The 24,753-nt window shown below is 40.5% G+C and overlaps 1 protein-coding gene across 1 annotated transcript in view; it reads left to right on the forward strand.

Moving 5' to 3' along the window:
• The window catches only part of LDB3 (LIM domain binding 3), a 74,312-nt gene extending 54,997 nt beyond the window's left edge, over positions 1–19,315 (forward strand). The window contains exons 4-8 of the mRNA XM_035889234.1: positions 4,709–4,731; positions 8,150–8,353; positions 14,213–14,382; positions 15,317–15,353; positions 19,219–19,315. Of these exons, the coding sequence (XP_035745127.1) occupies positions 4,709–4,731; positions 8,150–8,353; positions 14,213–14,382; positions 15,317–15,353; positions 19,219–19,315 (531 nt within the window). The remainder of the gene's footprint in view (positions 1–4,708; positions 4,732–8,149; positions 8,354–14,212; positions 14,383–15,316; positions 15,354–19,218) is intronic.
• Positions 19,316–24,753: the final 5,438 nt, after the last annotated feature.

Raw genomic sequence — 24,753 nt, forward strand, 5'->3', positions numbered from 1 at the left:
CTATTGTGCCTTTGTCTGGTAATCATGATTAAGGTCTGGAACACTCATTAATTTTTCCAGTACCCCTCAAAACATATACGCAGTGTTGTTACAGAATAGCTCTTGGTCTTTGGTATCCGAATTGCAATACGGATTGGCAATAGTCACCAGAGCACGAGAAGGAACACTATGACTGAAGTAAGTGTGATCATCTCAGGGCTGGCATTTAGCTTTTTAAACTAAAGCATGTAGTCCCATAGAACCACCAACTATCACTGTTGGCCATTATAGAAGCTGCTGTAAAACAGATCTGGTATTTGGTACTTTCCTAAGGAGAAATTGTTTTGAGCAGGAAATCTGACATGTCCGTCTACTGGAGCGTTCTGCTATAATTCCTGTGTATTGGCTTTCCTATGCAAAATGAGTCAAAACTGCAATATTTCAAATCCTCTGGTTTGAACATTGTCTGTCTCACATACGTTAGCTTTGCTCTGAGCTTGGATGTAGCAAGGAATGATCTCTAGATACCACCCAGGCAGTCTGAACCCATGCTGTCAAGGTTTTTGGTGTTACTGTATTGCAGATCAACTGTTTCGCTAGTCGGCTCATGAAGTGAGGAGTTTGGACTACAATACATGGGAAAAAGCATTGAGAAACAAATCTCTAATTTGTTTGTGTTTATTTAAGCTGAAGGTAAATTTCTTATTATGAATACAGGGAAAAGTGTACTTTTGACAGTAGGGGCACTTTGGGATGGCAGGGTTAGGTTAAAGGTTGGACTCGATGATCTCAAAGGTCTTTTCCAACCAAAGTGATTCTATGATTCTATGACTTGGCTATGTGAGGAAAGACAGAAAATTGAGACAATCCACTCGAGGTCTGACAGCAAATGCATATTTTCAAGTACTTTATATCCCATTGCAGAAGGTCTTTGCAAAAGTAAAACCAAGGTGTTTTAAGTTGTAGCAAAGTAAGGATATTTTATCCTAATAAAGGAGCATATCTACATGTTATAGATGATTCAAGCAGCTTAGATGATTCATTGTAACTCTCTCGAGCACTTGGCATTAACAATCCTAATTAACTTATCTGAAAAAATCCTATCCTCCCTTCTCGTACTGGATAATTAAGAAAGGCAATTAGTGTTTAAAAGAAAATAATTTCAGTTAGTGAGCAAGATCAGCAAAATAAACCTCAGAATGCTTCTCTCTTAATTTACAGTTTTCTTGAGGAAAACTAATCCTTGTCTGTCTTCAGTATGCAGAGTTCCCTGGGAATGTATCTCGCTCTTTCTCCCACTATCTTCACAACCATCCTTAACATCTGCAAGGGTGAGGGTGAAGGGGCTGTAGTTTGGACAGCTCAGCACTCCGAGTATTTCTTCATTATCAAAATTACAGCTGCATCCATCCCTCACCGAAGTCACTGTGGAGCATTCTATTGATTCCAGAGAGCGTTGCAATGGGACTACATAATATGACAGTGATTCTTGGAGTGAAAAAAAGGTGTACCTGCAGAAAACACTTCACTGTCTTCACTCTGCTGCTTTCCCATGTTTTCTGTCTCCTTTACGTTTACACACGTTAGTGCGCGTCTATGGCAGTGCACTCAATTACAAAGCAAGGCTCTACCTTAGAACAGCTGTCTTGAGATTTATTCTTTTTTAGTTTGAACAAAAATTTAGGGAATTACTGTCTATCTGCCTGTAATATCTGTAGCACTGATGAACAAATAAGAAAATTTATGAGCAATCATCTAAATGTTCTGTTTAAAAAATTCTGCCTTTATCCTGCAGCCTGGGGACAATCTGAAAAGATGAAAGAGCCCAGAGCTACTAAGTACATGGGTCTTTTCAGGGAATTCCTCTGAGATTGAGAATTGTACATCTCTGTTTACATGCAGAGAAAATTCAGAGTTCAATTACCCCGTCTCTCCCACTCCTGCTTGAGCGTTACCCATGAAGTGAGAGGCATCTTTCCTGCTGCTCTGTGGGGAGTAACGTGGAACCTGTAACTACCTTGGGGCTTGATATCATCCATGATAGACTCGATCTCATTGTGGATAGATGTGAAAGAGTGCACAAGGAAAGCCCTGTGAGCTCTGCTAAATCAGCTCTGGCCTTTGTTGTGGGCATTCTTACCATACAGTACAACATGAGATGCTGTGTAAAGATTGTGAAGTTCTGGTGCTCCAAAACTGTGGATTTATTCTGCATTCATTAACATGCACTTAGAAGTATGGTAAAAGCTGTAAGAAAATTCAGGTTTGGGGGCTGATCTTAAGGTATGTTTCATATTTCAGTTTGGTGTCCTTTTCACCACATCATTTAAACTGAATTGGATGAAATGCTGTTAGAGGTTTAGCTAAACCCTTTGGAAAATCCTGTTGGAAAGCTAAAATTCACTTTGAGATTATTTCCTTGATCTGCAAAGAATAACAAAGCATCTGTTTCTCTGATACACTTTTACATTAAAGCTTTATCACCCTGGCCCAAGGTGAAAAATAGAGGTGGCCTGTTAAGAGTGTGGAACTTGATGTGCTGAAAGCTCTGGGAAGGGGAGTATTAATAAATAAGAAGAGTGAGTCATAGCTTGTAACATGGGGTTCTCTTTCATTCCAGTGTAGGAATTTTTCACATTGTAGGTCAAGGGCAGTAAATACCTGTCCCACGAGTACGTGCCAGGTGGCTTGGGTTACTGGCTTCTTACTGTGTGACCTCTGTGAGCAGCAAGTTGGGCGTTTCGTACGTGTCCGTATTTAGAATCAAGCTAAAACAATGTGTGGCTCTGAACTGGAGAGAATTTTCTCATCACGTACTAAACATAAGGAGAAGTAAGCTTTATTCTTTTTTTGAAGGAAGCTATAGTAGCCTCTTCACATGTAAAAAAATCTTCCCTGAGACATGGAGCTGTTCTTAGTGTGTGCATGTAATGATTTTTATCTTTGAACATATTTTTTTACGCAAACAAGTGGTTCTTCTAATTAAGGTGTATTTTAGGGACATTAGTTCTGCCTTTAAAATATATTATTTTATGTGTAAGGCAGAGGCCTGGATTAGAAGATTAAAGCAGGCATCAGAGGCCACTTCAGAAAATGATACTATTACACTACGTTTCGTTGTAAATGAGTGCCCAGCTGTCCTGCACATACCTAAAATGGACATAGGATCACTGATGTGCTTACAGGCCACAGCTTGTTCCTAATATATCTCTACTGGTTCCTGTAACAGACTGATATATTTGGCTTAAGGTAGGGTTTATAAAGTTAGAAGAATATTCTCGAATCTCAGAGGGTGAAGAATGGTCACTGCAGAGGGTGAAGAATGGTCACTGCAGAGGGTGAGCTGTGATTGCTTTTCCATGGAAATGCAGAAGTGCAAAGCCTTTACTGCAGCCTTGGCTCATTAGAGTGCTTTTGATCATGAAAAAGGCAGCTGCATGAGCCAATGCAAAAGGACTGTATGTAAAACCAAGCGGTAATACCAAAGGTTCTGCAAGGCAAAAGCAGAAGGAAACAAATCTGCTTTGAATGTCACGCTAACAGTGTAACACTGCTGTCCAGTATTTCCTATCAGTCCCAGATCCAGAACTGTTAGAGCAGCACGTTGGAAGGTTCAGTGCCCAGTTCTGTCAACAGCATTCTGTGCAGCTAAGTAAGAAGAAACATTTATTAACTGATCCTGGCCTCTCTTCCTTTTTATTTTGCGCAAAATATGGTGAATTACTCTTCACCCAAGAATGTAAGAGTAAAATACGGGTATTCTAAGCTTTGAAAAAGCCAAGTTAAAATAAATGTCATAGCCCATTAATGCTATTCGTGCAACCAACAGAACGAGTTATTGGCAAATAATACAATATTACAGTCTGAGCACACTATCTGTCCATCGCTCCCAGCTTTGGCCCGTGTAAGGCCTACATTGAGTTTTGTATTGTGTTTCTTTGGAATTACTGTGCAAGCCACCATCACTGCTTGTTTGTGCAGTGAAGCAGGATGTAGTAGGAACATATGGGGTTTTTCATACTGTGGACATACCAGATGGAATAAAACATCCTGATACGGATATCCAAAAAACACATAATGCACAGGCTTGCTTCATTTCACATGGTATAAATTAATTGGCTTACACCACTGTTGGCGTAATGTAGGTACAGTCAGATTTAGGCCAATAGTTTGTTAAATACAAAGGCATTTTCCTTAGTTTTAGATTTAAAACATCTACCAATATGTTCTGTGGATATTCTCCAGCATGTTAAAGACCAAAAAAATCAATCTTGCAACACCAAATCTGAGGGCGGCCTGAGGAGAACAGACTTCATCCCTGAATATTTAGTATCTGAAGGAAGAATATAATTTTTACCACTCATTTGCTATTTTCAGATGAGAATATACTCTGCAAATGCTTCTTTCTTCCCTCCGCTCCCTCCCCCCATACACTTTGATAATAGTACTTTTAGGGATGCATAGCAATAAAATCACGTTCAAGGGTCAGCCAAAATGCCATGGTACCCTGCTAAGTCCTAGTGGATCAGTTATAATCCCTACGTTTTTTCCTTTCTTAATCATGTTGGGGTTTTCAGGCTTACATTTACTTTTTGTTCTTATCTGTAGATGGTCTGAAAAAAGCTTTAGTAAGTTTTGTAGATACCTTTTGCCCTTTGCACTCTAAAAACTATGGACTTTTTCTGTTTGGTTGGTTTTGATGTTGTTTGTTCTCTTTCTCTTCTTATAGGTCATAACCAACACCGCTGCCAAGTTAGTATCACTTCTGTGTAGTGCCAAGTATTTGTGTTACGCTGTATGTGTGAAGATTTGGTTTCTGGGGTAGCATGATCCTTTGTGTTCCTGCTGTGTCTGCTTGCAAGTGGAAATACTCTGTAAAAAAAAATCTTTCTGGTATGGCAAGTGCCACGAGCTGCCACTGGTGCCCGGTGGTGCTCCCTTCTAAGCACGCCACGTGTTCAGCATTTCTTGGTGATGTTCTAATGCTGCAAATGGAGTTAGTATCTGAGCTTGCTCAGTTTTTGTAAATGCTTTTGGATGTTCTTGTCTCTACAGTCCGTTTAATTCCTCCTAACTCTTTAAGTAATCTTGTCTTCAGGATTTGGGGAGCCTTATCTGAGTTGCATTTGGTGTATTACTAGGGATGTATTTTAAGCCTCAACACTAAATCGATTTCCAAAGTCCTACTCCACTAAAATTCAAATTTAGGTTGGTATGAGATACTGATACGTAAAAGATCTAAAAAGTGATATATCTTAATAAGCATATTGCCCAAAAAAGAAGCAACTATTGATTTGAAAATGTGATTCATCTGCTTTATTTCGGAAAGTTCACAGAGTCCTCAGCTTTGATCGTTAGTTTTCTAAAGGTAGAGGATCGTCTCAATTCCCACTTTCTGTCTCTGAACTGAGTGATGTCCAGAAATTGCTGGAGAGACTGGGTTAAATTCAGTATAAAATACATAATTTTATTGGTTAAATGTCAAATTTAAACTGATGAGAGAAGGTTAGAAGTAGTAGAATACATAAAGTGGAAATAATATTTAATGTATATAATTTACACTGATCTGGCATTCTCTGATTTTAGTGAGGAGTGGGTGTGATTTCACACAAATGATGTAACTCCTTTGGAGTGATGCAACTCGAGCCAATTTACATTGATAATTATTCTGTTACAATTATCTTAGAAAGCAGAAGTCATGTTATAGGGGTGTTCTTAATCTTACTTGCTTTGGGATTTATGTTTCCTGATCCTTTCCCAGCTCGGTGGAGAAATCCCATTCATTTTGCAGAGGTGCTCGAGCTGTCTCTGGCATCTTACCTCTGCCACTTTGTCCTAGAGCACAGCACCCCTTACAAGCACCGGTGTCTTCTGTTTACTTCCAGAATTATAAAGAAAACTCTGTTGTTGAAAATCTGTACTTTTTTTCTTATTTTTATGTTAACTTCAGTGAAAGTTTTGCCTTGGTATGTGCGATATGAATGTGACTAAAACCTCTTGAAAGATGTCACTGAAACTATTTAAATACCAGAAGCAAAAGCCTGAATGACTGTTGCTGCTACTGTTAGGGAAGTTTAGGCTAAGATTGCTAGCTTTTATTTTTGTAATTGATTGTGGAAACCAATTCCTTTGAGCTTTAAAAGTGGCATATTTAACCTCTCTCTGTCTTTTCATTCACACAGTCTTCTCGGATCTTGGGCTTAAAATCTCTCTAGTACTCCTAACAGTGGGAGCAAAGAGAACACTAAATTCAAGATCTCGAGGACCTGTGTGTTCATAATTATCGTGTGATCGTTTAGGGTATTACAAAGAAAAGAGATACCACTGTGAAAGTAAGGCATGTGCATGCTGAAGAGTCAAGAGTGTAACAACCTGCACGTCTCTGCACATCACCCTTCAGCAGATGATGTCAGTGTAATAATAATATTGTCATAGCTGATGAATAATTAATGGAGAGAGGTTTAAAAATGTGAATATGTCTTTGTAAAGCTTCCCGGTTCCCTCCCCTAATGTTGATGTGTGTCACTAAAGGCTGTGGCTGTAATACAGCATGTGCGCATTTATGTCCCTGTTCCTGGAGCATGTGGCTGTTCATATTCTAGCAAGCATTTGGAATGGGGTGTGACTGTGTCTCTCTCCCTGCCCATCTTCAGTCAGGGCATCCCACCACACAAAAGGCTGAACATGTAATGGAATCCCTGGCTGGGTTCAGAGGTGGCACATCACCTTTGGTAATCTCTGGAAGATTAAGTCAGATGGCTGCCAGCTTGACTTGATTTTCCTTTTTTCCTCCACACCAGGTTGAGGGTTCGGTTTTAACACTCGCCCTCTGGGGCTAACCCATGGCAGACAGGCACACCGATGTTCCCCTGCCAACCAGAGATGATGTTGTCCAGTCACATGAAAAAAATTCAGCTAAAGACTTAATATTAGCTGATAAGCTTACAGTGCAGTGTTTTTAAACTGAAAAGGAAAATTGTTCCAATCAAACGGGATTACATTTTTCGGAATTTCTTTTGGTGGGGAGATAAATCCATTTCCAGCTTTTGGGCTCAGTGCAGAATTAAATCTTTGTGAAATACCCGTTACTTCCCAAAGGACAGAATTCTCTGTTTTGCCCAGTTTGGTGAACATGTGGAATTGGTCCTGCTGGCAGGACAGGAACAGTGGACTTAAAGATCCATCTGATCTCCCGTAGGTCGGAGAGGAGCAGCTCCTTCAGTGACTGACAGCTGAGGTTTCGCTTGCTCTTTGAAACTCCAGGCAACGTTCAGTCCTAACTCTAGGACTAGAACCATGTACAACTAGGCGCTACAAGGAAGCCAGGTCTAGAGTCTGACATTAAACCAACTCGTTCTGTTGCAATGGGGGCTTCAGTTAACTTGCTCGTGGCTCAATTTCTCAAACCGAAATCCTTCCTCATAAATGGAGCCACTGGAGGACACAGTGGCTGCTCTTCTGACTGCCCCTGTCCTGTTGATTGCAATGTAGGATATTCTGATGTGAGACCAAGCATTTTTCATGCTATAGCGACACTTATGGCTGGCTGTGCAGAGATTTGGGGAAGATTAGTCTTTGTGAGGAAAGCTTTGAAGGTTAAAAGGCGCAAGTACTAAATTTCACTGTGATTAATAATCCAGATAGCAAGTATTGGAATCTTCTGAATAATAGAGGACCTGACAGCTGTTCACCCCATTGCACTTTCTAGCACGTTGTAAGGCCCTTCTGAAAGAAAGAATGGATGCAGTGAATAAACTGGGAATTCTCTACAGTATGTATGTACGCCCATGGGCATGCATATGTACGTGTGTGTACACGTTTTTATACGCTTACATGTATATATGCAGGTAAGACTAGAATTTTAATACATGTAAGTGTCACATAAACACTTAGGGATTTGTCGTGATTTTTCATACAGTGACAACTTTTTTACCTTTGTTCTCCTTCCCCATCTGTGAGCCAACACAAAAATGTCATCCTTGAGCGCAGCCAGCTTTTAACCATTACTTGTTACGTATGTTGTCTCTTATCCTCTGACCAGCTTTGGTGGTGCGATGCCATGACCAGACCTGCACGCCCCTCTGTCGGTGCTTTTTCTCTCACTTAACTGCCACGCCTTTCTCCTTTCTTCCCTCCCTTCCCTCTCGAACCTCACCCTTGCGTAACCCAGCACGGAGTTCACGGAGCGTTTCAACCCCAATGTGCTGAAGGACTCTGCCCTGTCTACACACAAACCCATTGAGGTGAAAGGCCTAGGCGGCAAGGCTACTATAATTCACGCCCAGTATAACACCCCGATCAGCATGTATTCCCAGGATGCTATCATGGATGCAATCGCAGGCCAGGCACAAGCCCAGGGTGGAGAATTTGCTAGGTAAGGTTATTTCCTTGTGTGGAGTGACTCTTTCTCTGCATGGTACATCTGACCGTCCCTACGTGCATGGCGCGGCAGCCCTTCCTGGACACTCTTTTCTGGAGTATCTTACACGTGAAATTGGTCCTACATAGTGTTTGAAAAGCACTTCATCGTTCTGAAGTTAAAAGGATGGATAGTTAGAAAATGTAACATTTCTTTTTTGGTATTCTTCCTAGAACTGGTAAACTTTGCAAAAAATATATCTAGTGCTCTGTATGTGACATTGGGTGGCTTTTGACTTACCACGACTGCTTTGTAATAACCACTGTACTATATGCATAACTCAGAAAGAACAGGAAGGGGGGGGAATTTTTATTCATACATGAAAAATGCAAAATAATACTCTAGTACTGGCTACTGTTTTATTCCTCAGAAGGGAGCGTTGTGCTGTATTATCCCCATCCCTAGTTTACAGACTGTATGTGTGTCTTACAGATACCCTTTGGGCTATGACAAAACCCACTGATCTTTAATAATTCTGCCTTCCCAATGCATGTTTCTGGTAATCTTATCTGATGAACTTCCCCACAGTTGTTATGCCTTAACTGAAATTACATGTGTGATGAACGTAGCCAGGTTTCTTTCTTCGTTTCGTTTGACACCAAGATACAGGGATAGCAACACACTTAACACAGTTTCTCTTCAATACATTCGCTGCAGGCTTACTCAAAATATAGATGTTTTATGTATTTGCTCGTGCTTCCTTTTACTGGCCATTTCTTTTCTCTTTTTTTTTTTTTTAAAAACCTTTTTTTTTGCCCAGTGATTTTTTGCACCAATATTATTCTGTTGCTCATCACCACTCTCCCTAACGATGGATCCCAAATAATACCTTTAGTTGGCTTTGACCAATACTCAGTGAAGCCCCACAGGTGTAAGCAGGCTCATATTTCCAGTTGGTAAAGTACAATGAAAGAAGTTCATTTCTCTGTGTTCTTTATAATGGGTGATTATTTCCATTAATACCTTTGTATCAGACAGTTCTAGTGGAACGTTATTCTTTGCAGACAGCTCCGTGAATATGTTCTCACCTGTAATTTTGCAAAAAGAAAGGTTTTCTGCAAGATCCGCTATATAAACTACTCTTTAAGCTTTTCCTTCCTTTTGGAATGTGACTCCTAAGCCTAACATTCACCTGGCCCCAGAAGAAACTCATGTTTCTGTTCCCATGTGCAGTCATGTGCAGAGGACTCCCTAAATCTACTGTGCTGTGAGCTACAGCCTGGTTTGTAACTTCTTTTTGAGAAACTCATAACACAGTGACAGAACAATTTTCTCAGCAGATGGTTTTATTACAATTAACACAGCATTTTTAGTCTAGATATAAAGGCAAAGGTTTGTGCTGATACAAAAACGGCCTACCCACTGACTGATACTCATTCGATTAAACCTGTAACTCATTTCCTTAAGGTGCTGCTTTGACCTCTGTGATGTTCTGAACTTTAGTTTGTGGTGGAAAGCGAGGATGTCCTTCAGTTTGCTTAGTTGATCAAGTCTGAGATAAGATTATGCTTAATGCAGAAATATTTGTATGAGAAGATTCTCATATAAAAGCAGCCCATATTGTCTACTGATTCGTCTTGTCTCAATTCTCTGCCTGTAAGTTGGTCTCAGCACTTAATGACTCTTCTTTGGGCTTTTCATTTCACGTTAGAGAGAAGCCCTGAAGCCACAGGGTGTGTGTGAGATGATAGGCGGACGCAGACTGAGGATCTAAAGGGCTTCTGTTCTTTCTGGCAGACAATAGCTGGAAACACTGCTTGCTGCTTTTATCAGTGATGAAGAATAGACAGGCATAAGATAAGAATCCATTTTCTAGTTTGACCATTTGAAATCAGTGATGTTTTAACTTAAGTCAGTGAGATCAGAATCAGGCTCCTGTCACTTAGAAAATAACCCACACGTACTGGATCACTATGGAAAACAGAAAGGAAAGCATATCAATTATTTATACTGCAGTTATTCAGCCCCCATGCTGGAACTTAAAGGTAGAAAAATCTGCATGCCCCGACTTTATATCTTTTCTCACTCTATGTTGCTTTGTGTTAACTGATTTCGATATACCAAGAACCAAGAGCTGGTTGCAGTAAAACCACGTGGTCAGTACATTTCAAATGCATTTCTGTCAAACCTCTTCTGAATTCCATTATGCAGTTTTAGCCAAGTTCACAAGTCATGTATGTAGACATAAAACCAACAACTTTATCAGGATTAAAGACCTAACAGCTCTAGTAGCAAAATCAGTAACGTGACTGCACAAACGAAAGTCTCGTGCATCCTCTACAATCAGTCAGCTTGGCTGGATAATTTACCAGTCTGCATGAACTGTTTGTTTCTCGGGTTGGTGGCTTTTTTACCTCTTAGAGCTTTTTTTTTTTTTAATAGTTGGAATCGGTCTCATATCCAAAGTCCCAATATTTCATTGTATGTCTACATCAGGGGTAGAACACTGCGGTGCTCCTAAGGTTTTACTTATTAACTGCTTAAATTAGATCTGAATAATGACTCCAGGGAGTGATTCATGTGGCAAACCACAGTTTATAATGAACTCCAAGAAAAAAAAAATCACATTGCTACTTATTTAAAGAGTATTCAAAGACTGTCTTTAAAGCTTGTTTTAATGCTAATAAGATGTGAGTTGCGTGATGATGTGAAAAAGGGGGACAATTTTTTATTGAATCCTACTAAAATACCTTAGGCTATAATATGAAAACCCCTCAAAAGCTCTAACCCGTTTGGGAAGAGGTTTTTTTTTCAGTAACAGCAGTGTAATGTAATATGCTTCAAGATGCATGAGATTTCTGCACACACACACAGAGATGGAAAAAAAAAATCAAATTAAGAAGAGGTATAACAGAGGTATTAACATGGTTATGTGCATCTTTAGGCTGTCTGTAAAAATCAGCTGTCACATTTAGGTTTATGAAATGCTCATAATCAGCGATGCGCTCTGTTTTACACTTCCATGCTGAGCGGCTCATATGTCCTAGTTACTCATCTACAATATAATTATGATTAAAAAAAAAGAAAAAGGCCTGTTGCATTAAAGACAGAGTTGGAAATATTCCAATGTATTGCATTAATTTAGTTCAGTTTATATGAGCGCGTTTCACTCTGCTAGGGAAGGTTAATTCACCAAGCTCCATTTCCTGCCTTAATCATCTACCATAAGGATATTAATATGTCGTATTAATGCCACACATTGCTACTGTCAATTCTGTGGTCCAGCCTCTAGTGGTTTTTAACTACCTTTGAGCTAGTGGTGTATCTATACGCACACTTTTAAACTGCTTTTTTGTGTGTGGATCACAATATAAGAACAAAGCTAGAGGATTTCACAAAGGAATTTGAACTGTCCGTGACTCGCCCGCCGCTGGTGCCGCAGCAGTCCGTGGCTGAGAGCGGCAGCAGTGCTGATGTCGGCGACCCAGTGGTTTATTATCCAGTCTACAACAGCCTGCAGCTGTGAAATTTGCTATCCCATGCAGCAGGTTTTTTAAGCTTCAGCAGAGTTAAAAAGTAAGGCTGGGGCTATCAAGGTAACCGCTGGCCAAAGCCAGGCAGCCCCCTCTGGCAGTAATACAGGGCACGGTACTGCGTGCTTGTCAGGACTGAGGCGTGGGCCTGAAGCACCTCTGGGAGCTTGAAAATGGGGTCACCTTTGGGGAACTTTTGCTGGACCCTTTACAGTGACAGAGCTTCTCAGCAGTAGCCAGCGTGAGAAGTAGCAGCAGAGCGGTCATGCGGGGGTTGCTGGCTTGCTTTGGTATCCCAGAGTATCTCTGTTCCGTACAAAGGCTATTTCTGCGTGAAGTCAGCAGAACTCGCTACTGCCCTCGCTTCCCTGCCTCAGCGAGCCCTCCTGCTGTGTACGAAGGGCCAGAAGAGGAAGACTCTGAAGAAGGATACGGGACTAATTTGTCCATTGGGGCTCCCAGGAGCAACGCTAGCACCAGCCGCTGCTGACACACCCTTCCCAAAATAAACAAGCCCACGTTATGCCTTCCATACCTGCTAGCGTTTAGATAGTGTAGAGACAGTGGTCTAGGAAATGTCAGCAAATAAAGGAGCTGGAAAACGCTGCTTCCTGCTACGGGGCATCTTCCACGCCGAGAGACTTTTTTACGTAACTTTTATGTTTTGTGGCAGAGCTTAAACTGAAGAGTCGGGGGTTTTCTAAGCTATGCTCCACCACCCAAGTGATTGTACTGAAACACATAAAAGAAAAATGACTGGGTTTTGTACCCTGCTGCGTCCTCAAGAGAGTGAGAAGCTTGGATGTACTGGGGGTTATGAGGAATAAAAATACTCCTCTAATAAAAAAAAAATCCGGAAGAGATGGGGTGCTTATGGGCCCATAGTGTATATAAGCACACGTCTTACTTGAAGAACACACCCCGTACTATCGTTAGGTGCAAATCCATTCAAACAGCATATATTGTGCCTTGCTGAAGAAGAGGAGGGTGTCAGCTGGAAAATACGGATATTAAGGCACTACCTGGTGCCATTTTTTATTACAGTGTATGTTACTGCTGTATGTGGATAGCAGACATGCTCCTTGGCTTTTTGATGATTCCTCGCAGGCTTTCAGATCACAAACCCAACTTCCCTCCAGGTGTCTCTGCACAGTGGGATCTTAGAGAACACTAACTTTGAGCCTGCACCAAGGAAGCAACTTTTATAGCAGGTGACTGCTCCTGGAACTTTACAGCAGTGACTTAGTTGGACCAAACGGCCCTTAACTTTTAACAGAGCCATTTCTCAATTTCCATGAAGTTGAGCGTGCTGCTTGCAAAGCTCTATATGGAATAGCATGTTAAAGCTGTTACAATAAATCACTCGCTTCAAAAATAGACCGTGTATTTAGAGAAGTCGTGGAGCCAAGTTACTCCAAGCACACTTCATCCCCTCAGTGTATATTTCTGCAGCTCTGTTAATATTTAATTTTAACTGTATGCTATGCAGAAGTTATTTTTGCAGGGGAAAAAAAAGTTATTAAGTTACTAAGTCTGTTTCTAGCTTGCATCATAAATCAAAGTGCTACGGAGCTTCGTAGCTTTGGCTTTAGGTGTACAAAATTGGAAGTTTCTCCCCAGATATATTGCTTTGCAAGGTGGTTAGAGATGTTGTAAGACTCTGAGATACAACCTGCTGTTAAAGATTTCAGATACAAAATATGTATGCAAGTCTCAAGTCCAAGTCCAGACTTCCTACGCTTCACATGTTTAGTAGACAATGAATCCAGAGTTATGGCAGCTGGAAGTTTAATTCAGAGTTTGGCAAAGAGTAATCATCTCTAGAAAAAACTATAAAAGCCTATCACATTATTTTTACAATTAAATATGGTTTTTATTTCTATTTGCAACCTTAAAATACACTGGCCCAAAATTGTAATAAGACATAACATAAACCAGTATTAATGTGAAGCCATTTTTATAAGAAATAATACGGGACAAGAATGCTCAGAGAAGTGTAGAAGTGTTTTTGCCTGGCATCCTCTCCTTTATCACCACATTACTTTAACCACCGTAAGCTCGTGGCTGCCTTGGCTGAGGAATCATGAACAGACATTCCCAAGCATTTTCACACTCTTCAATACGCAGATCTGAATGGCAACTGGCCGTTTCAAAGACAGAATGAGCCATAACATTCTTAGTTCGCCTGAAACTGATCTGTGTAATTTGTTTAAAAAGTAGTATTTCCATATCCAAATGTTTTGGATCGCTGTTGCTCTGGATGAGAAGCTCTAAGACCAGAGGGAGGTTGGGATGAAAGCTACCACTGCCGTTTCACAACGTTTTGCTTTCTGAATTGCAGTACCCTGCCTATTAAAGATCCTCACGTAGACAGTGCCTCTCCGGTGTACCAGGCTGTGCTTAAAACTCAGAACAAGCCTGAAGATGAAACCGAAGACTGGAGTCGCCGTTCTGCCAATCTGCAGTCTAAGTCTTTTCGCATCCTTGCCCAGATGACTGGAACGGAGTACAGTAAGTCAAATTAGAAACCATCCCCCTCATCCTGATTTTAGATTCATGTCTTTATTTTCTTATCTCAGTATGAGCAAGTGATACTCGAGGAAGACTCGTGTCCAACTTGTAGTCCTTGTCGGTAAGGGCTGAGATTGGAGAACCCTGGATGTACCTTGAGGGAACCAGGAAAGCAAAGCATGTGATCTCGCCTTGGGCTTTATGAAGAGAATTCTTTGCTCTGCCAGGGCTCTCACCATAGGAGCATGACAGACTATTCAGTCAAGGAGCATTTGAGACCCCCCAGTTCTTCGTACTTACAGATCAAACCTCCTCAGTGAAATTGTTCATTTTCCAGCAGCCTAGATGTGCAAAGCTGCCCATTCATTGGGAAAAAAGATAAACAATTCATGTCTCTTGTCAGTCTTTTATGGAAGTGACTTCTGGAGGTTAAAAAAAATTATGGATCGCCATTTATATTGAACCTACGGTTCTCTGCCAGCCCTGCATCTGCCATGAATGTCATGGGAGCTTGAACTTTGTTACCTGTTGCCTATGGAAATGTTTTTCTGACCACCTGGCACTACCTCAGAGCTTGTTTCTGATCCAGAGAGAATGAAGTTCAGGGACCTTTCCGCTCATGAATCTGCTCCTGCCTCTCATGCTTTCCTACAGAACAGCAGGTCCTTGCTGTAGAATCATTGCCTACAGCTGTGAACCATTGCTAATGAACGAACGAGGAAGTACTTGTAATAGCTGCTTTCCTGCTAACATCCTTCTTCCCAGCTCTAGGGAACTGCTCCCCTTCATGCTGTGCTTACAGAATCCACGGCTGCAAAGTCAGCACGAATGCACCTTTAGATAGGCTTTTGATACCTTTCTAAAGACCTTATAATTTCATCATAAAGCTGATTCCTTTCTTCCTTTTTTAACTGAAACATTTTTTTGCCTGCAGTGCAAGACCCAGATGAAGAAGCCCTGAGGAGGTCAAGGTAGGCCACTCCCTGTGAAAAATATGGCTTTTTCCTTACTGATAACCAAATAATGTTTTAAACCAGCATTAATATGAGCATATGTTGTTGTCTTTTTGTCTTAAAATATTCTAATACATTTACTTAAAAATCACTAAAATTAAAATGCTGTTGGTGAGAGGCATTTGAATTAAAGGGATAACAAATTGGCATGTTTTTAGGAAAGATGGTGCCAAATTCCTGAAGCGTGTGTTCAAATCTGAAAGCTCCCTGCACATGCAACTGTTGTGTACTTTACTGGGTGTGTGAATGCACTGAGTTCCTAAGACCAAGCCCCGTGTAACTACTTGATTGTGTAATTGGATGAAAACATATAATGTTGTGATAGCACAGAAATTTGTGAGCAATTTATTTGGATGACCCTGCGATTGACATTTGATTCTCCTGAAACGATACAGCTCAGGAGTAGTTTCCATCTGCATCCATGATCACTTGCTTATGTTTTGTTCGGAATAAATAGAACCCAAATTTGTAGAATGTGGAAGCACAGGACTGCTTTTGCTAGTGGATAAATGTGTTTGTTTCATCTGATCTACCAAAAACACTGAAAAAGTGGATATGTTCAGAGGTGTAATAAGGAATTAAAGGCTTTACATCATGTTATGTTGTCTTACACAGCCGGGAAATAGATTTATTATTCTTATGCTGAGCATAAAACCTGCAGTTGAGTCGGAGCATCCTGCATACAAGCCTGATTTTCTGTCTGCATACTTCACATCCCTGTGTCCTGTGAGCTACTTGAAGCCGCTGGCTGGGTTTATGAAGTGTTTGAGGCTCAATCCACTTTCTCTTCTTTTTCTCTATTTTCTTTCTTTCTACTGCCGCATGGCTTCTATAGAGGTTTTGAGCTTTTGATCACAGTGCAAGTTAGAAATGTTGAATCGGTGAGAAAGATGTCTGTCATCTCCCCTGTGGAAACGCAATCACTACGCTTTCAGTTTATGTTTGCTGTAAGCCTTCCACTGCAGTTCACCAAAGTTCATGGCTGGGTGCCTGAACATCAGGCTTGACATTACATCCCTCGTGGATTTATTTCGTCCCTCAAATGTGCAAGCCTAATTCTTATTAAATGTATTGTGCATTATCTGTTTTGATGTAATAGCACACATCCAAATCCTTATTATGATGGGATTTAAAGCGTTGTGCTGAACTTAACAGTCCCCCACGCACATCTGAGAGTAATATGTTGTTCTAAAGAAATAATCTTCCTAGCTGTAGTCTGTGGCTTTGGAAAATACTGGATATTGGAAACTGAACGTGGTATCAGATACATTGAAAATAATTATCTAGTAGCACGGCAACATATGTAAATTGCACGTTCTGTTATTCAGCGTAACTTAAAGTACATGACTACATCCGCTGTGCTTTGCACATTTTCTGCAGTGTTGAGGTATCGCTGTGTTACCCTTTTTTTCCCAAGGACAGTTACGGTTATGAGTATATTTAGGTGGAGCTGTGTTACCCGAAGAGGTTGAAGGGCGCTCCCTGGAGGTAGGGGCAGAAGGGACTGCACACTAGGTGGTTATATGGGTACAGTGCGGTTGGCATGAGCTCTGGTGCGAGGAACAATATGGGCTCTCCTTCCTAACTACCTGATAGTGCTTGCCCTATCTTGGTGGCTTGGTACCTACCTCAAGCATTGCACACGCTCCCTTGCAGATTTGGTGGCAACAGCCCTGGTTACGCACGTATCCATCGTAGGCCTACTGGGCCCCTTCTGTTTGAGCTTTTGGCAAGGCCCCTGCCACTCTTGATTTTGTAAAGGATGGAAGGACCTATGTCAGGTGCACAGCATCCGCACTTCAACTCCACTCTTCCAGCACAGTAATGGAGTAGAAACTCCTCTTCAGTATCTACTCCTGACAGCCTGTACAGCCACACCTTTCTCCATGCCCACAGTTTGGGATCACCTGGAAGGCTTCCTGGGCTCCTGAAAGCAAAAGGTTTCCATGGAATTGTGGAATCTGACTCCTGCCAGATTCAGCATTTCATTAATCCCACGCTGTGCTGGCAATCTGGAAAAAATCCCTCATGTTCCAAAACTTTAACTGCCAGAGATTTCACACTGCGGGGAATTTTGGTCTCGGGGCATGGTCTAAGCGATCTCTGGTGCTTTCTCTCGCCTCTTTCTCTCAGCTCTTCAGTGTAGGCAGCAAGAACTGCATGAAATGGTGAGATCAGGTTTCTTCCAAACACTTGGGCTTTGAAAGTAGCTTATTTTTGGCAGAACTGTTTTACATAATGGCTACTTCTAGACTGCTGCTTCTAACTTTGTGGCATACGCTCTGAACAGAACCCATAAAACTTGGGAATTTTCAGGTGGCGGATTATTCCTTTCAGTTAACATGAATGAGCACATTGCACAACTGTCCTTTGCTCATGCTACTGCTATCCTGAAGGCACACATAAGATTATAACTCACTATGAAAACTTTCCACTACTGTTGTGATGATTGTTACGGAATATTTTCCAGAAAGATGGTATCCATTTCAAGCCGAACAGATGTTTCTGAATACCTTTTCCCCAAATGGAAGGGTGTATCTTTAAAGCAGTAAGGGAATTCTTAAATTTCACATAAGACCCACTGTAGCTAGTGTGCTCCAACATAACGTGAAAAAATGCCATCATGAAGTTTCAGCATTTCAGCTAGGAATACTTGATAGCTTTTAATTACTTAAAAGCGTAAAAGACAGTTAGTTGGAGAAGTCATACATCAGGACTCCTTTAGGAGCATTACTTGCATGGCACTGTGTTATTAGGAACAGAGGATTTAGAAATATTAGTGAATTTGTTGGCATTTACTGGGTTTATTGTTTTGTGCTTTCTTCAGCCTGAGGAGTAAAACCAGCCCAGTCTGTTCATTTCTGTTTGGCTGGTTTCACTCTCAAGTTCTGCTGCATTAACACAATGGTCTTGCCTTTTGGGTGTAAATAACGAGGAGGAAATGACCTTGTTTGCAATGAATCAAATACGTTTTGCAAATAACATTTTATTTTCCATTCTGTTTGATATACTTCTCCTTGACTGTGCTCTCATCCCACATCCTCCTCCTTCACCTTTTTATTTACGAAACCTGAATTTAAACCACAGAACGTCTGGAGGAGGTTAAATCCTGAGAGGTGCTGAACATTGCTTACAACTTGCTCGAGCACCCCAGTCCGCAGTCAAGGTAGCAAGGGGTGTTCACAGGAGGGGGGCAATACTTCACTTTGAAAATCCCATGTTATTCTGCTTTTCGACAGAAATAACCAGCAATATTTATGCAAATGTCAACACTTTCACTCACTTATGCTGAGAAAAGCTACAGAAAAATACTGCTGAAACCTGTGGCTGGTGGTCCTTGCTGGAAGGAGAGCAGGATATATGCAGGCTGACCTAGGCATTATGGAATGGAAAATACTTGCATTAATTTTGCTCTTGAATGGAGTTAACTTTCACTGACTGCTCAGTTGGGGGGAAGGGAGGGAAAAGCCCAGAGAGTCTGCTGGCAGGAAAACAATGGGATTACACTGCGTTTCTAGCAAAAGCAGCCCTGTAATACCAAGCACAAGTCAAAGAATATGAAGTTATATCAAGTTACTACTTGGAAATGAACAACTGCAAAACCTTTCATGTATGGTCCAAAAAGGATCAGAGCCGCCTTTGCACCGATTTGAAAGCTGAGGGGAAAAAAATCCAAATAAATTGCCATTGCCCTAGTTATAAGGCAGGGGAGTGGTAGCCATGGTCCCTAACCCCTTTCTTTCTCCCTCCTTTCTTTCTCCTCTGTGTCTGTCTCTCTCTCTGTCTCTGTCTTTCTCTCTCTCTCTCTTTCTCCACGCCACAGGGAAAGGTTTGAAACGGAACGTAACAGCCCACGCTTTGCCAAATTGCGCAACTGGCATCACGGCCTATCGGCGCAACTCCTTAATGTTAAAAGTTAAAAGCCCACATTTAGCAGGCAAATACACGAGGCAGAGAATCACAGTAAAACTTTAACTGCTGTCCTGAGTTAGAGCCTAAGAGTGTCACCCGCGCAGGAAAGGCTTACTGCCAGGGCCTTCCTCTGGGCGCCTGTCTTCTGTAGGTTTCTGTTGTTAGCCTGGTATCTATTCACTGTCACCAAAAGTAAAAATAATGGTACAACCCAGTTCTTGTTCTTCATTATAAAGTAGATTAGCTTTTGTCCTTTACTATATCAAATGTAACTTCAGTATACAGGAAAACATCACTGTTGTACGCTCTTGACTTTAATTCTAGAAGAAAATGAGAGGGAAGTTATTGACGGTATTTCTTTAGGAGGACGAGGAATGAGACTTTTACTGAGTCTGCTGTAAAGATAATCAAGTAGGAGAAAGAGAGATTGAAAGGAAAACTGACTGAGCCTGGCCTAGACTTTGCTAAATGTAAAACATACTTAGTTTGCGTAGTTGAATGATGCTGTTTGAAATAAGATATTAGCAATGTGAAGTTATATTTCTTCAATATATTATACTGGTAGAAGTAATTTGCTGAAACCATTGCTGTAAGTTTTATGTTGGAATCCTGAATTTGTCATTATATGGAAGCTAGAGATAGCTGTGGTTGCTCAGGATTTGTGAGGAAATGACATTTTGCTAGAGGTGATTTAGGAGTGAGGAGAATATATAGTACTATTGGTGCACTGAAGTTTTTAAAAGCATCGTGTAAGATTTAAGGAATATGTAAGATTTAAGGAATATGTTGCCCATTCTGTATTGCTCTTGCTTTGACCCACATTATTTTCTGTATATAGCAGCATGCTTTATCTGAAATAAAAGGTTTTAAAACTAAAATAATTATGTGCCTGTTTTACACAGTACTTCATTCTGTTTTAAAAACAAACAAACTGCTTCAACTGGTTATTGAAAGAAGAACCTTTTCTTTCCACAATAGAAAATTCGGTCAACAAGCTTTCCCTTATTACCTATAATTCTTACTGACCTTTAAGTTACCTGAATTAGAATAAACCTGACAAAGCAGTTGAAAGAACAACAACAGAAATGAACAAATATTGTATTAGGTGTGAATGAAAGCAAAGCAAAATAATAGATGTTAGATGACAGCCTATAGATAATATCATTTGCCATTTGAATAATATGCATTCTCTGGCAATAACATTAATCTGTGCCCATGGCAAAGGCACGTGAGACGTTGCTGGTGCTTAGAACGGGATCCATTTGTTTCAGTGTTATAACAATGTTTTGTGTTTAAGATGTGTCAGTCAAAATAGGGCAAACCTATACCAAAGGCCCCCAAGTATTTCTGTTTGCTGTTTGAAGTACACCAAGAGCAATGTCACTTCCCTTTCTAGTTTATGCTCTGATCATTAAATGAAACAAAAAATGGAGCTGAATTAAACTGTTTGTGGTTTCCTTAGAAACAGTTGGTGTTAGCCCTCGGCGATCTGCATTAGGAGTCCTTAGCGTTGGCTGAAGCAAAAGTTTCTGGTGATAAAACGCCAGTCTCTGCAATGGAAGGCTGCCTCTGTCGCAGCCCTGCCTACAGCCCTCAATATTTTTGTTTTCATTAACTTCTATAAACTGCAAATTGGGTACCTTTATCTGGTAGCAATAATTCTGGTCAGAGATTAGTGCACGAGATGAGATTGAAACTCTTATGCTTTTTGCTGCTTCCAAACATCTGGCATTTATATCAGCAGTCTGTGCAAGAACAAAGTTCACTCAAACTCCCATTGTTTTTCTGTCTTATAGAAGGAAGGAAAAGCCACCGTTCATGGAGGATTTTGCATGCATCAACCAAATACTGGAGTGGTTAAAGGAAAAAAAAAATCTAGTTATACTTTAAAAAAAAAAAATAATTAATTTTTGAGTATTATTTAAGAGTACATGAGCATTAGGTCCTTCTAAAATGCACTTCACTTTTCTTAGAGAAGTGCCATAGCAATTCAGTAAGCATGCCGTTTGATACACAACTTTCACTTATATTTGCCTTATGGGAACACAAGCAGATTCTGATCATACTGTCTTATTAGTGCCTGTGGAAAATCAGCGTAACTGCATGACATAAGAGCAACATTTTAACGTTTCCTGAATGTTGCTAAGATCAAACTTTGGTTCAGAGTGGGTGAATTTTATTTATACACAGGAAATTTTGATAGAATTTAAAATACCAATAGGCAATTAACTTTTTTTTTCATAAGCATCAATGTACCTAAGTAAAACAACTTCCAGTTCTAATTTTCAATCATATTAAAAGGTTTTCTGAATAAGTAATAATACAGTGTATTCACTTAAACAGGAATTGTCTCTCCTTAATGTTTTATGAACATAATACATCTACTATTTGTTTCAAATAATCCTAGTGCATGTACTATAATGGAAAAGAAAATGTCCAGATTATATCTCTATGTATACACTTAATGTTATTTTTAAAGGTATTTTTTAATAATCAGAAAAACATAGTTTGATCAGATATGAAACTAATGCAGATGTAATTAAGGGACCTCTTCCCCTTAGGTCTGCTTCACTGGTTTTAATGATAAAAATTCAGTGCATATAGACCATGTAATCAGATAAAGAAATAGTTGTAATCCTTTTCCCTGGAGGATACAAAATAGAATCTAAACACCCTCCAAGCTTGTAGAATTTCAATTCTTTACGTAATTACAGGAAGAAAAAAAAAAAGTAATAGAAAATATCTTCAACAGTTGGCACCTTTTGGAACTTTTGCAATGATAAAGACCATTTGTGAAGGCGCTGTCATTAATCCCTAAGGCAAGATTGTTTCCTACAGCATATTTCTACTGCTTAGTCCAGTCCCTCTCAAAATATCTCCTAAGTGATGGGCTTTGTTAATTGTCAGTCAAATTTTTCTAGCCAGTTTCTTGTTTATATTCAGACTTAACTCTTATTCCTCAAAAATCTGCCTGTGTTTTGTCATGGCCATCTTCAAGCCCAGAAAATGAATGTTACAGATCTTTGTTTATGTGACTTTTTATATAGCTTTCTTTTTGTAACTTTAACTTTCTTTACGTAACTATTCAGAGGCCGTGTTTTTCCCTCCTGAGTAGGAGGCAGACTTTTTCTGTAAGGTAGAGAAAGTGGGCTGGATTTGTCATTCTACTATATCTCATTGCCAGAGAATGTAACAGACTTAGGCCTGATAAGAAATTGTTAACAGCTTTAAGAAACCACTAGCTTTGTCCTAGCAAAAGATCAAGTCTGGCCTGGTTTTGCCCTGGGTTGAGTATGTCTGGGCTTATCTCACTGTGTGTTGCTTCTGATCGACCAACCCCATCTTGCAGTGTTTCTTGACCATTTGCAGAAAGCTGCTAGTTTGCCTCAGAAAATTAGTCTCGGTTAATGCCAGTGAGGTTTAAAATAGGCTCCTGACTGAAGACTTGATGAGTCATGTAATCCTTTAAAATAGCACTGATGATAGGCAGGTATATCTGTCCCACACCGAATATATTTTGAACCATGACGGTTCTGCTGAGCAGAGGACAATGGTTGGTGACAATACTGTCTTCTAAATAGCCGCTGTGCCAAAAATCAAGTAAAATGCAGGATGTGGATAGTGATATTAACCCCCGCCCTTCCCAACATTGCCCGTAAAGCACAGTGTTATAAGCATTTAATGAAGATACAGCAAAGCTGATGCCAGTAGGAAATCAAAACCAAAAGGCCTTCCAGGTAAATCTGCTTGTCTGGTTATGACACAGGGAAATGCTCCTTTTCTGCTGTGGTATAAGACCGTTTGATCTAAACTAACCTGTTTCCTGAATACTGCTGCCTTGCCTTCTACTCACATGGTCTCCTCCTCTCCTCCTGCGGCGCTCAGTTTGCGGCAGGGATACTGACCGCATGCAGTGTGTGTGCTGATGGGACGTGGCTAGAGTGTGACTTCAGGAAAGCAGGCATGAGAACTTGACCTCTCTTCCTTTCATGCATGAAGAAATTACAAAAGGAGAAAGGTTCTGTGGCTCCTTCCCTTGCCTCCCTCCCTTCACACCTGCCTGCATGGGAAGGGAGAGTAAGTTTTTGCGATGTGATAAATACAGAGGTCGCTTTCTTTTCATTGTGGTTTCTCTCTCCTTATGCACAACTGTGTGGAGTCTATCTTCAATAGCAAGGAACAAGTATTTTAGGGCCTACTTTATCACTTTTGAAAAGTCCAACTCTTGTGTATCACAGAGCTGCCTGAAGCCACCTTCAGGGGCAGAAGAGGTGACGTCAATTTTTCACTTGCGCACTCAGGTTCCCGCAGGGACTAAGTTGATTTTGTGGCTTCTTTAGCAGCGTCTACCATGAGTTTCAGTGACTGGGACTATCACTGCACTACTATTATATGTATCAGAAAATACATGGATATTTGCACAAACTCTAGTTTGCACAGTTAAAAAGCTAGAATTTTGGTATGGTATATGGTAGTACCAGAGAATTACTTTCTTTTTAATCAGTTTGCCTTTAACCAACAGCTTTCTACAATAGACACAAAAATGAATTGACTCAGATTTGCTCTCAAGTACAATAACATTCTTTGTTCTACTGCTGCTTATCAAAGCCATCTGACACCACCAAGACAAGTTAAGGCAGCTCGATCCCCTTCCTTCGTTTGCCTGAATTTCCAATTATTAGCATTGCTGATGTGCCCAATTGCCAAAAGCTTCCTACCTCTATGCTAATCAGATTACCGCAATCCTTTTGAAAGACATACCTTATTTTTCCACAACAGCCTGTGAAATAAAGCAGGCTTCTGTAGGTAGCTTCCTCATTTAAGGAACAGAACTGCAATAAAGAATAATAAGCACATCAGTTGATCCCCACTTACCTTTTAGCACCTAAAGAGTGACAAAAACGTAGGAATAGTGAGTTCTCTCAATTGTCTCTATGGAATTCTGGGTGAAACCAGAAGGGAAAATTGATCAAACATAATGTCTTTCTTCCCCAAAATACTGCTGGAAGTCCTGTGGGAAAAATAAGTCAGAAATAATAAATTCCTTGTTTTCAAGGCAGTTCTCTGTAGAACCAATTGATCAAAGGTGGTGACCGTCAGACGAGGTGCATCCACTTGAATGTACTCGCTTAAAATTGAAAGAGTGAGGCCTCCAAATGAAACTAGCAAGCACTATGAAGCTTTTCTCAAAAATAGTTCGTGGAGAAAGTAATGCATAAGCTAACAGAGCTTGTTAAAGCTCAGGATTCAGTTCTGTGTGTGAGTGTGTGTGTGCACTGACCTGTATTTAACATCTCATCTTTACCATCTCAGTCTTCTGCATGTTCCTGTCCAGCACCTCACTTCTGCATGGGTAAATTAATACCACTTTTGTTCCTGCTGTGCAACCTTTAAGATTCTCGTACGCATCCTTCCACTGATGGGGATGGCTGGCCGGGATGCCGAT

This window comes from Egretta garzetta, unplaced genomic scaffold (genome assembly GCF_000687185.1).
Source record: "Egretta garzetta isolate BGI_Z169 unplaced genomic scaffold, ASM68718v1 scaffold280, whole genome shotgun sequence".
Lineage (NCBI taxonomy): Eukaryota > Metazoa > Chordata > Aves > Pelecaniformes > Ardeidae > Egretta > Egretta garzetta.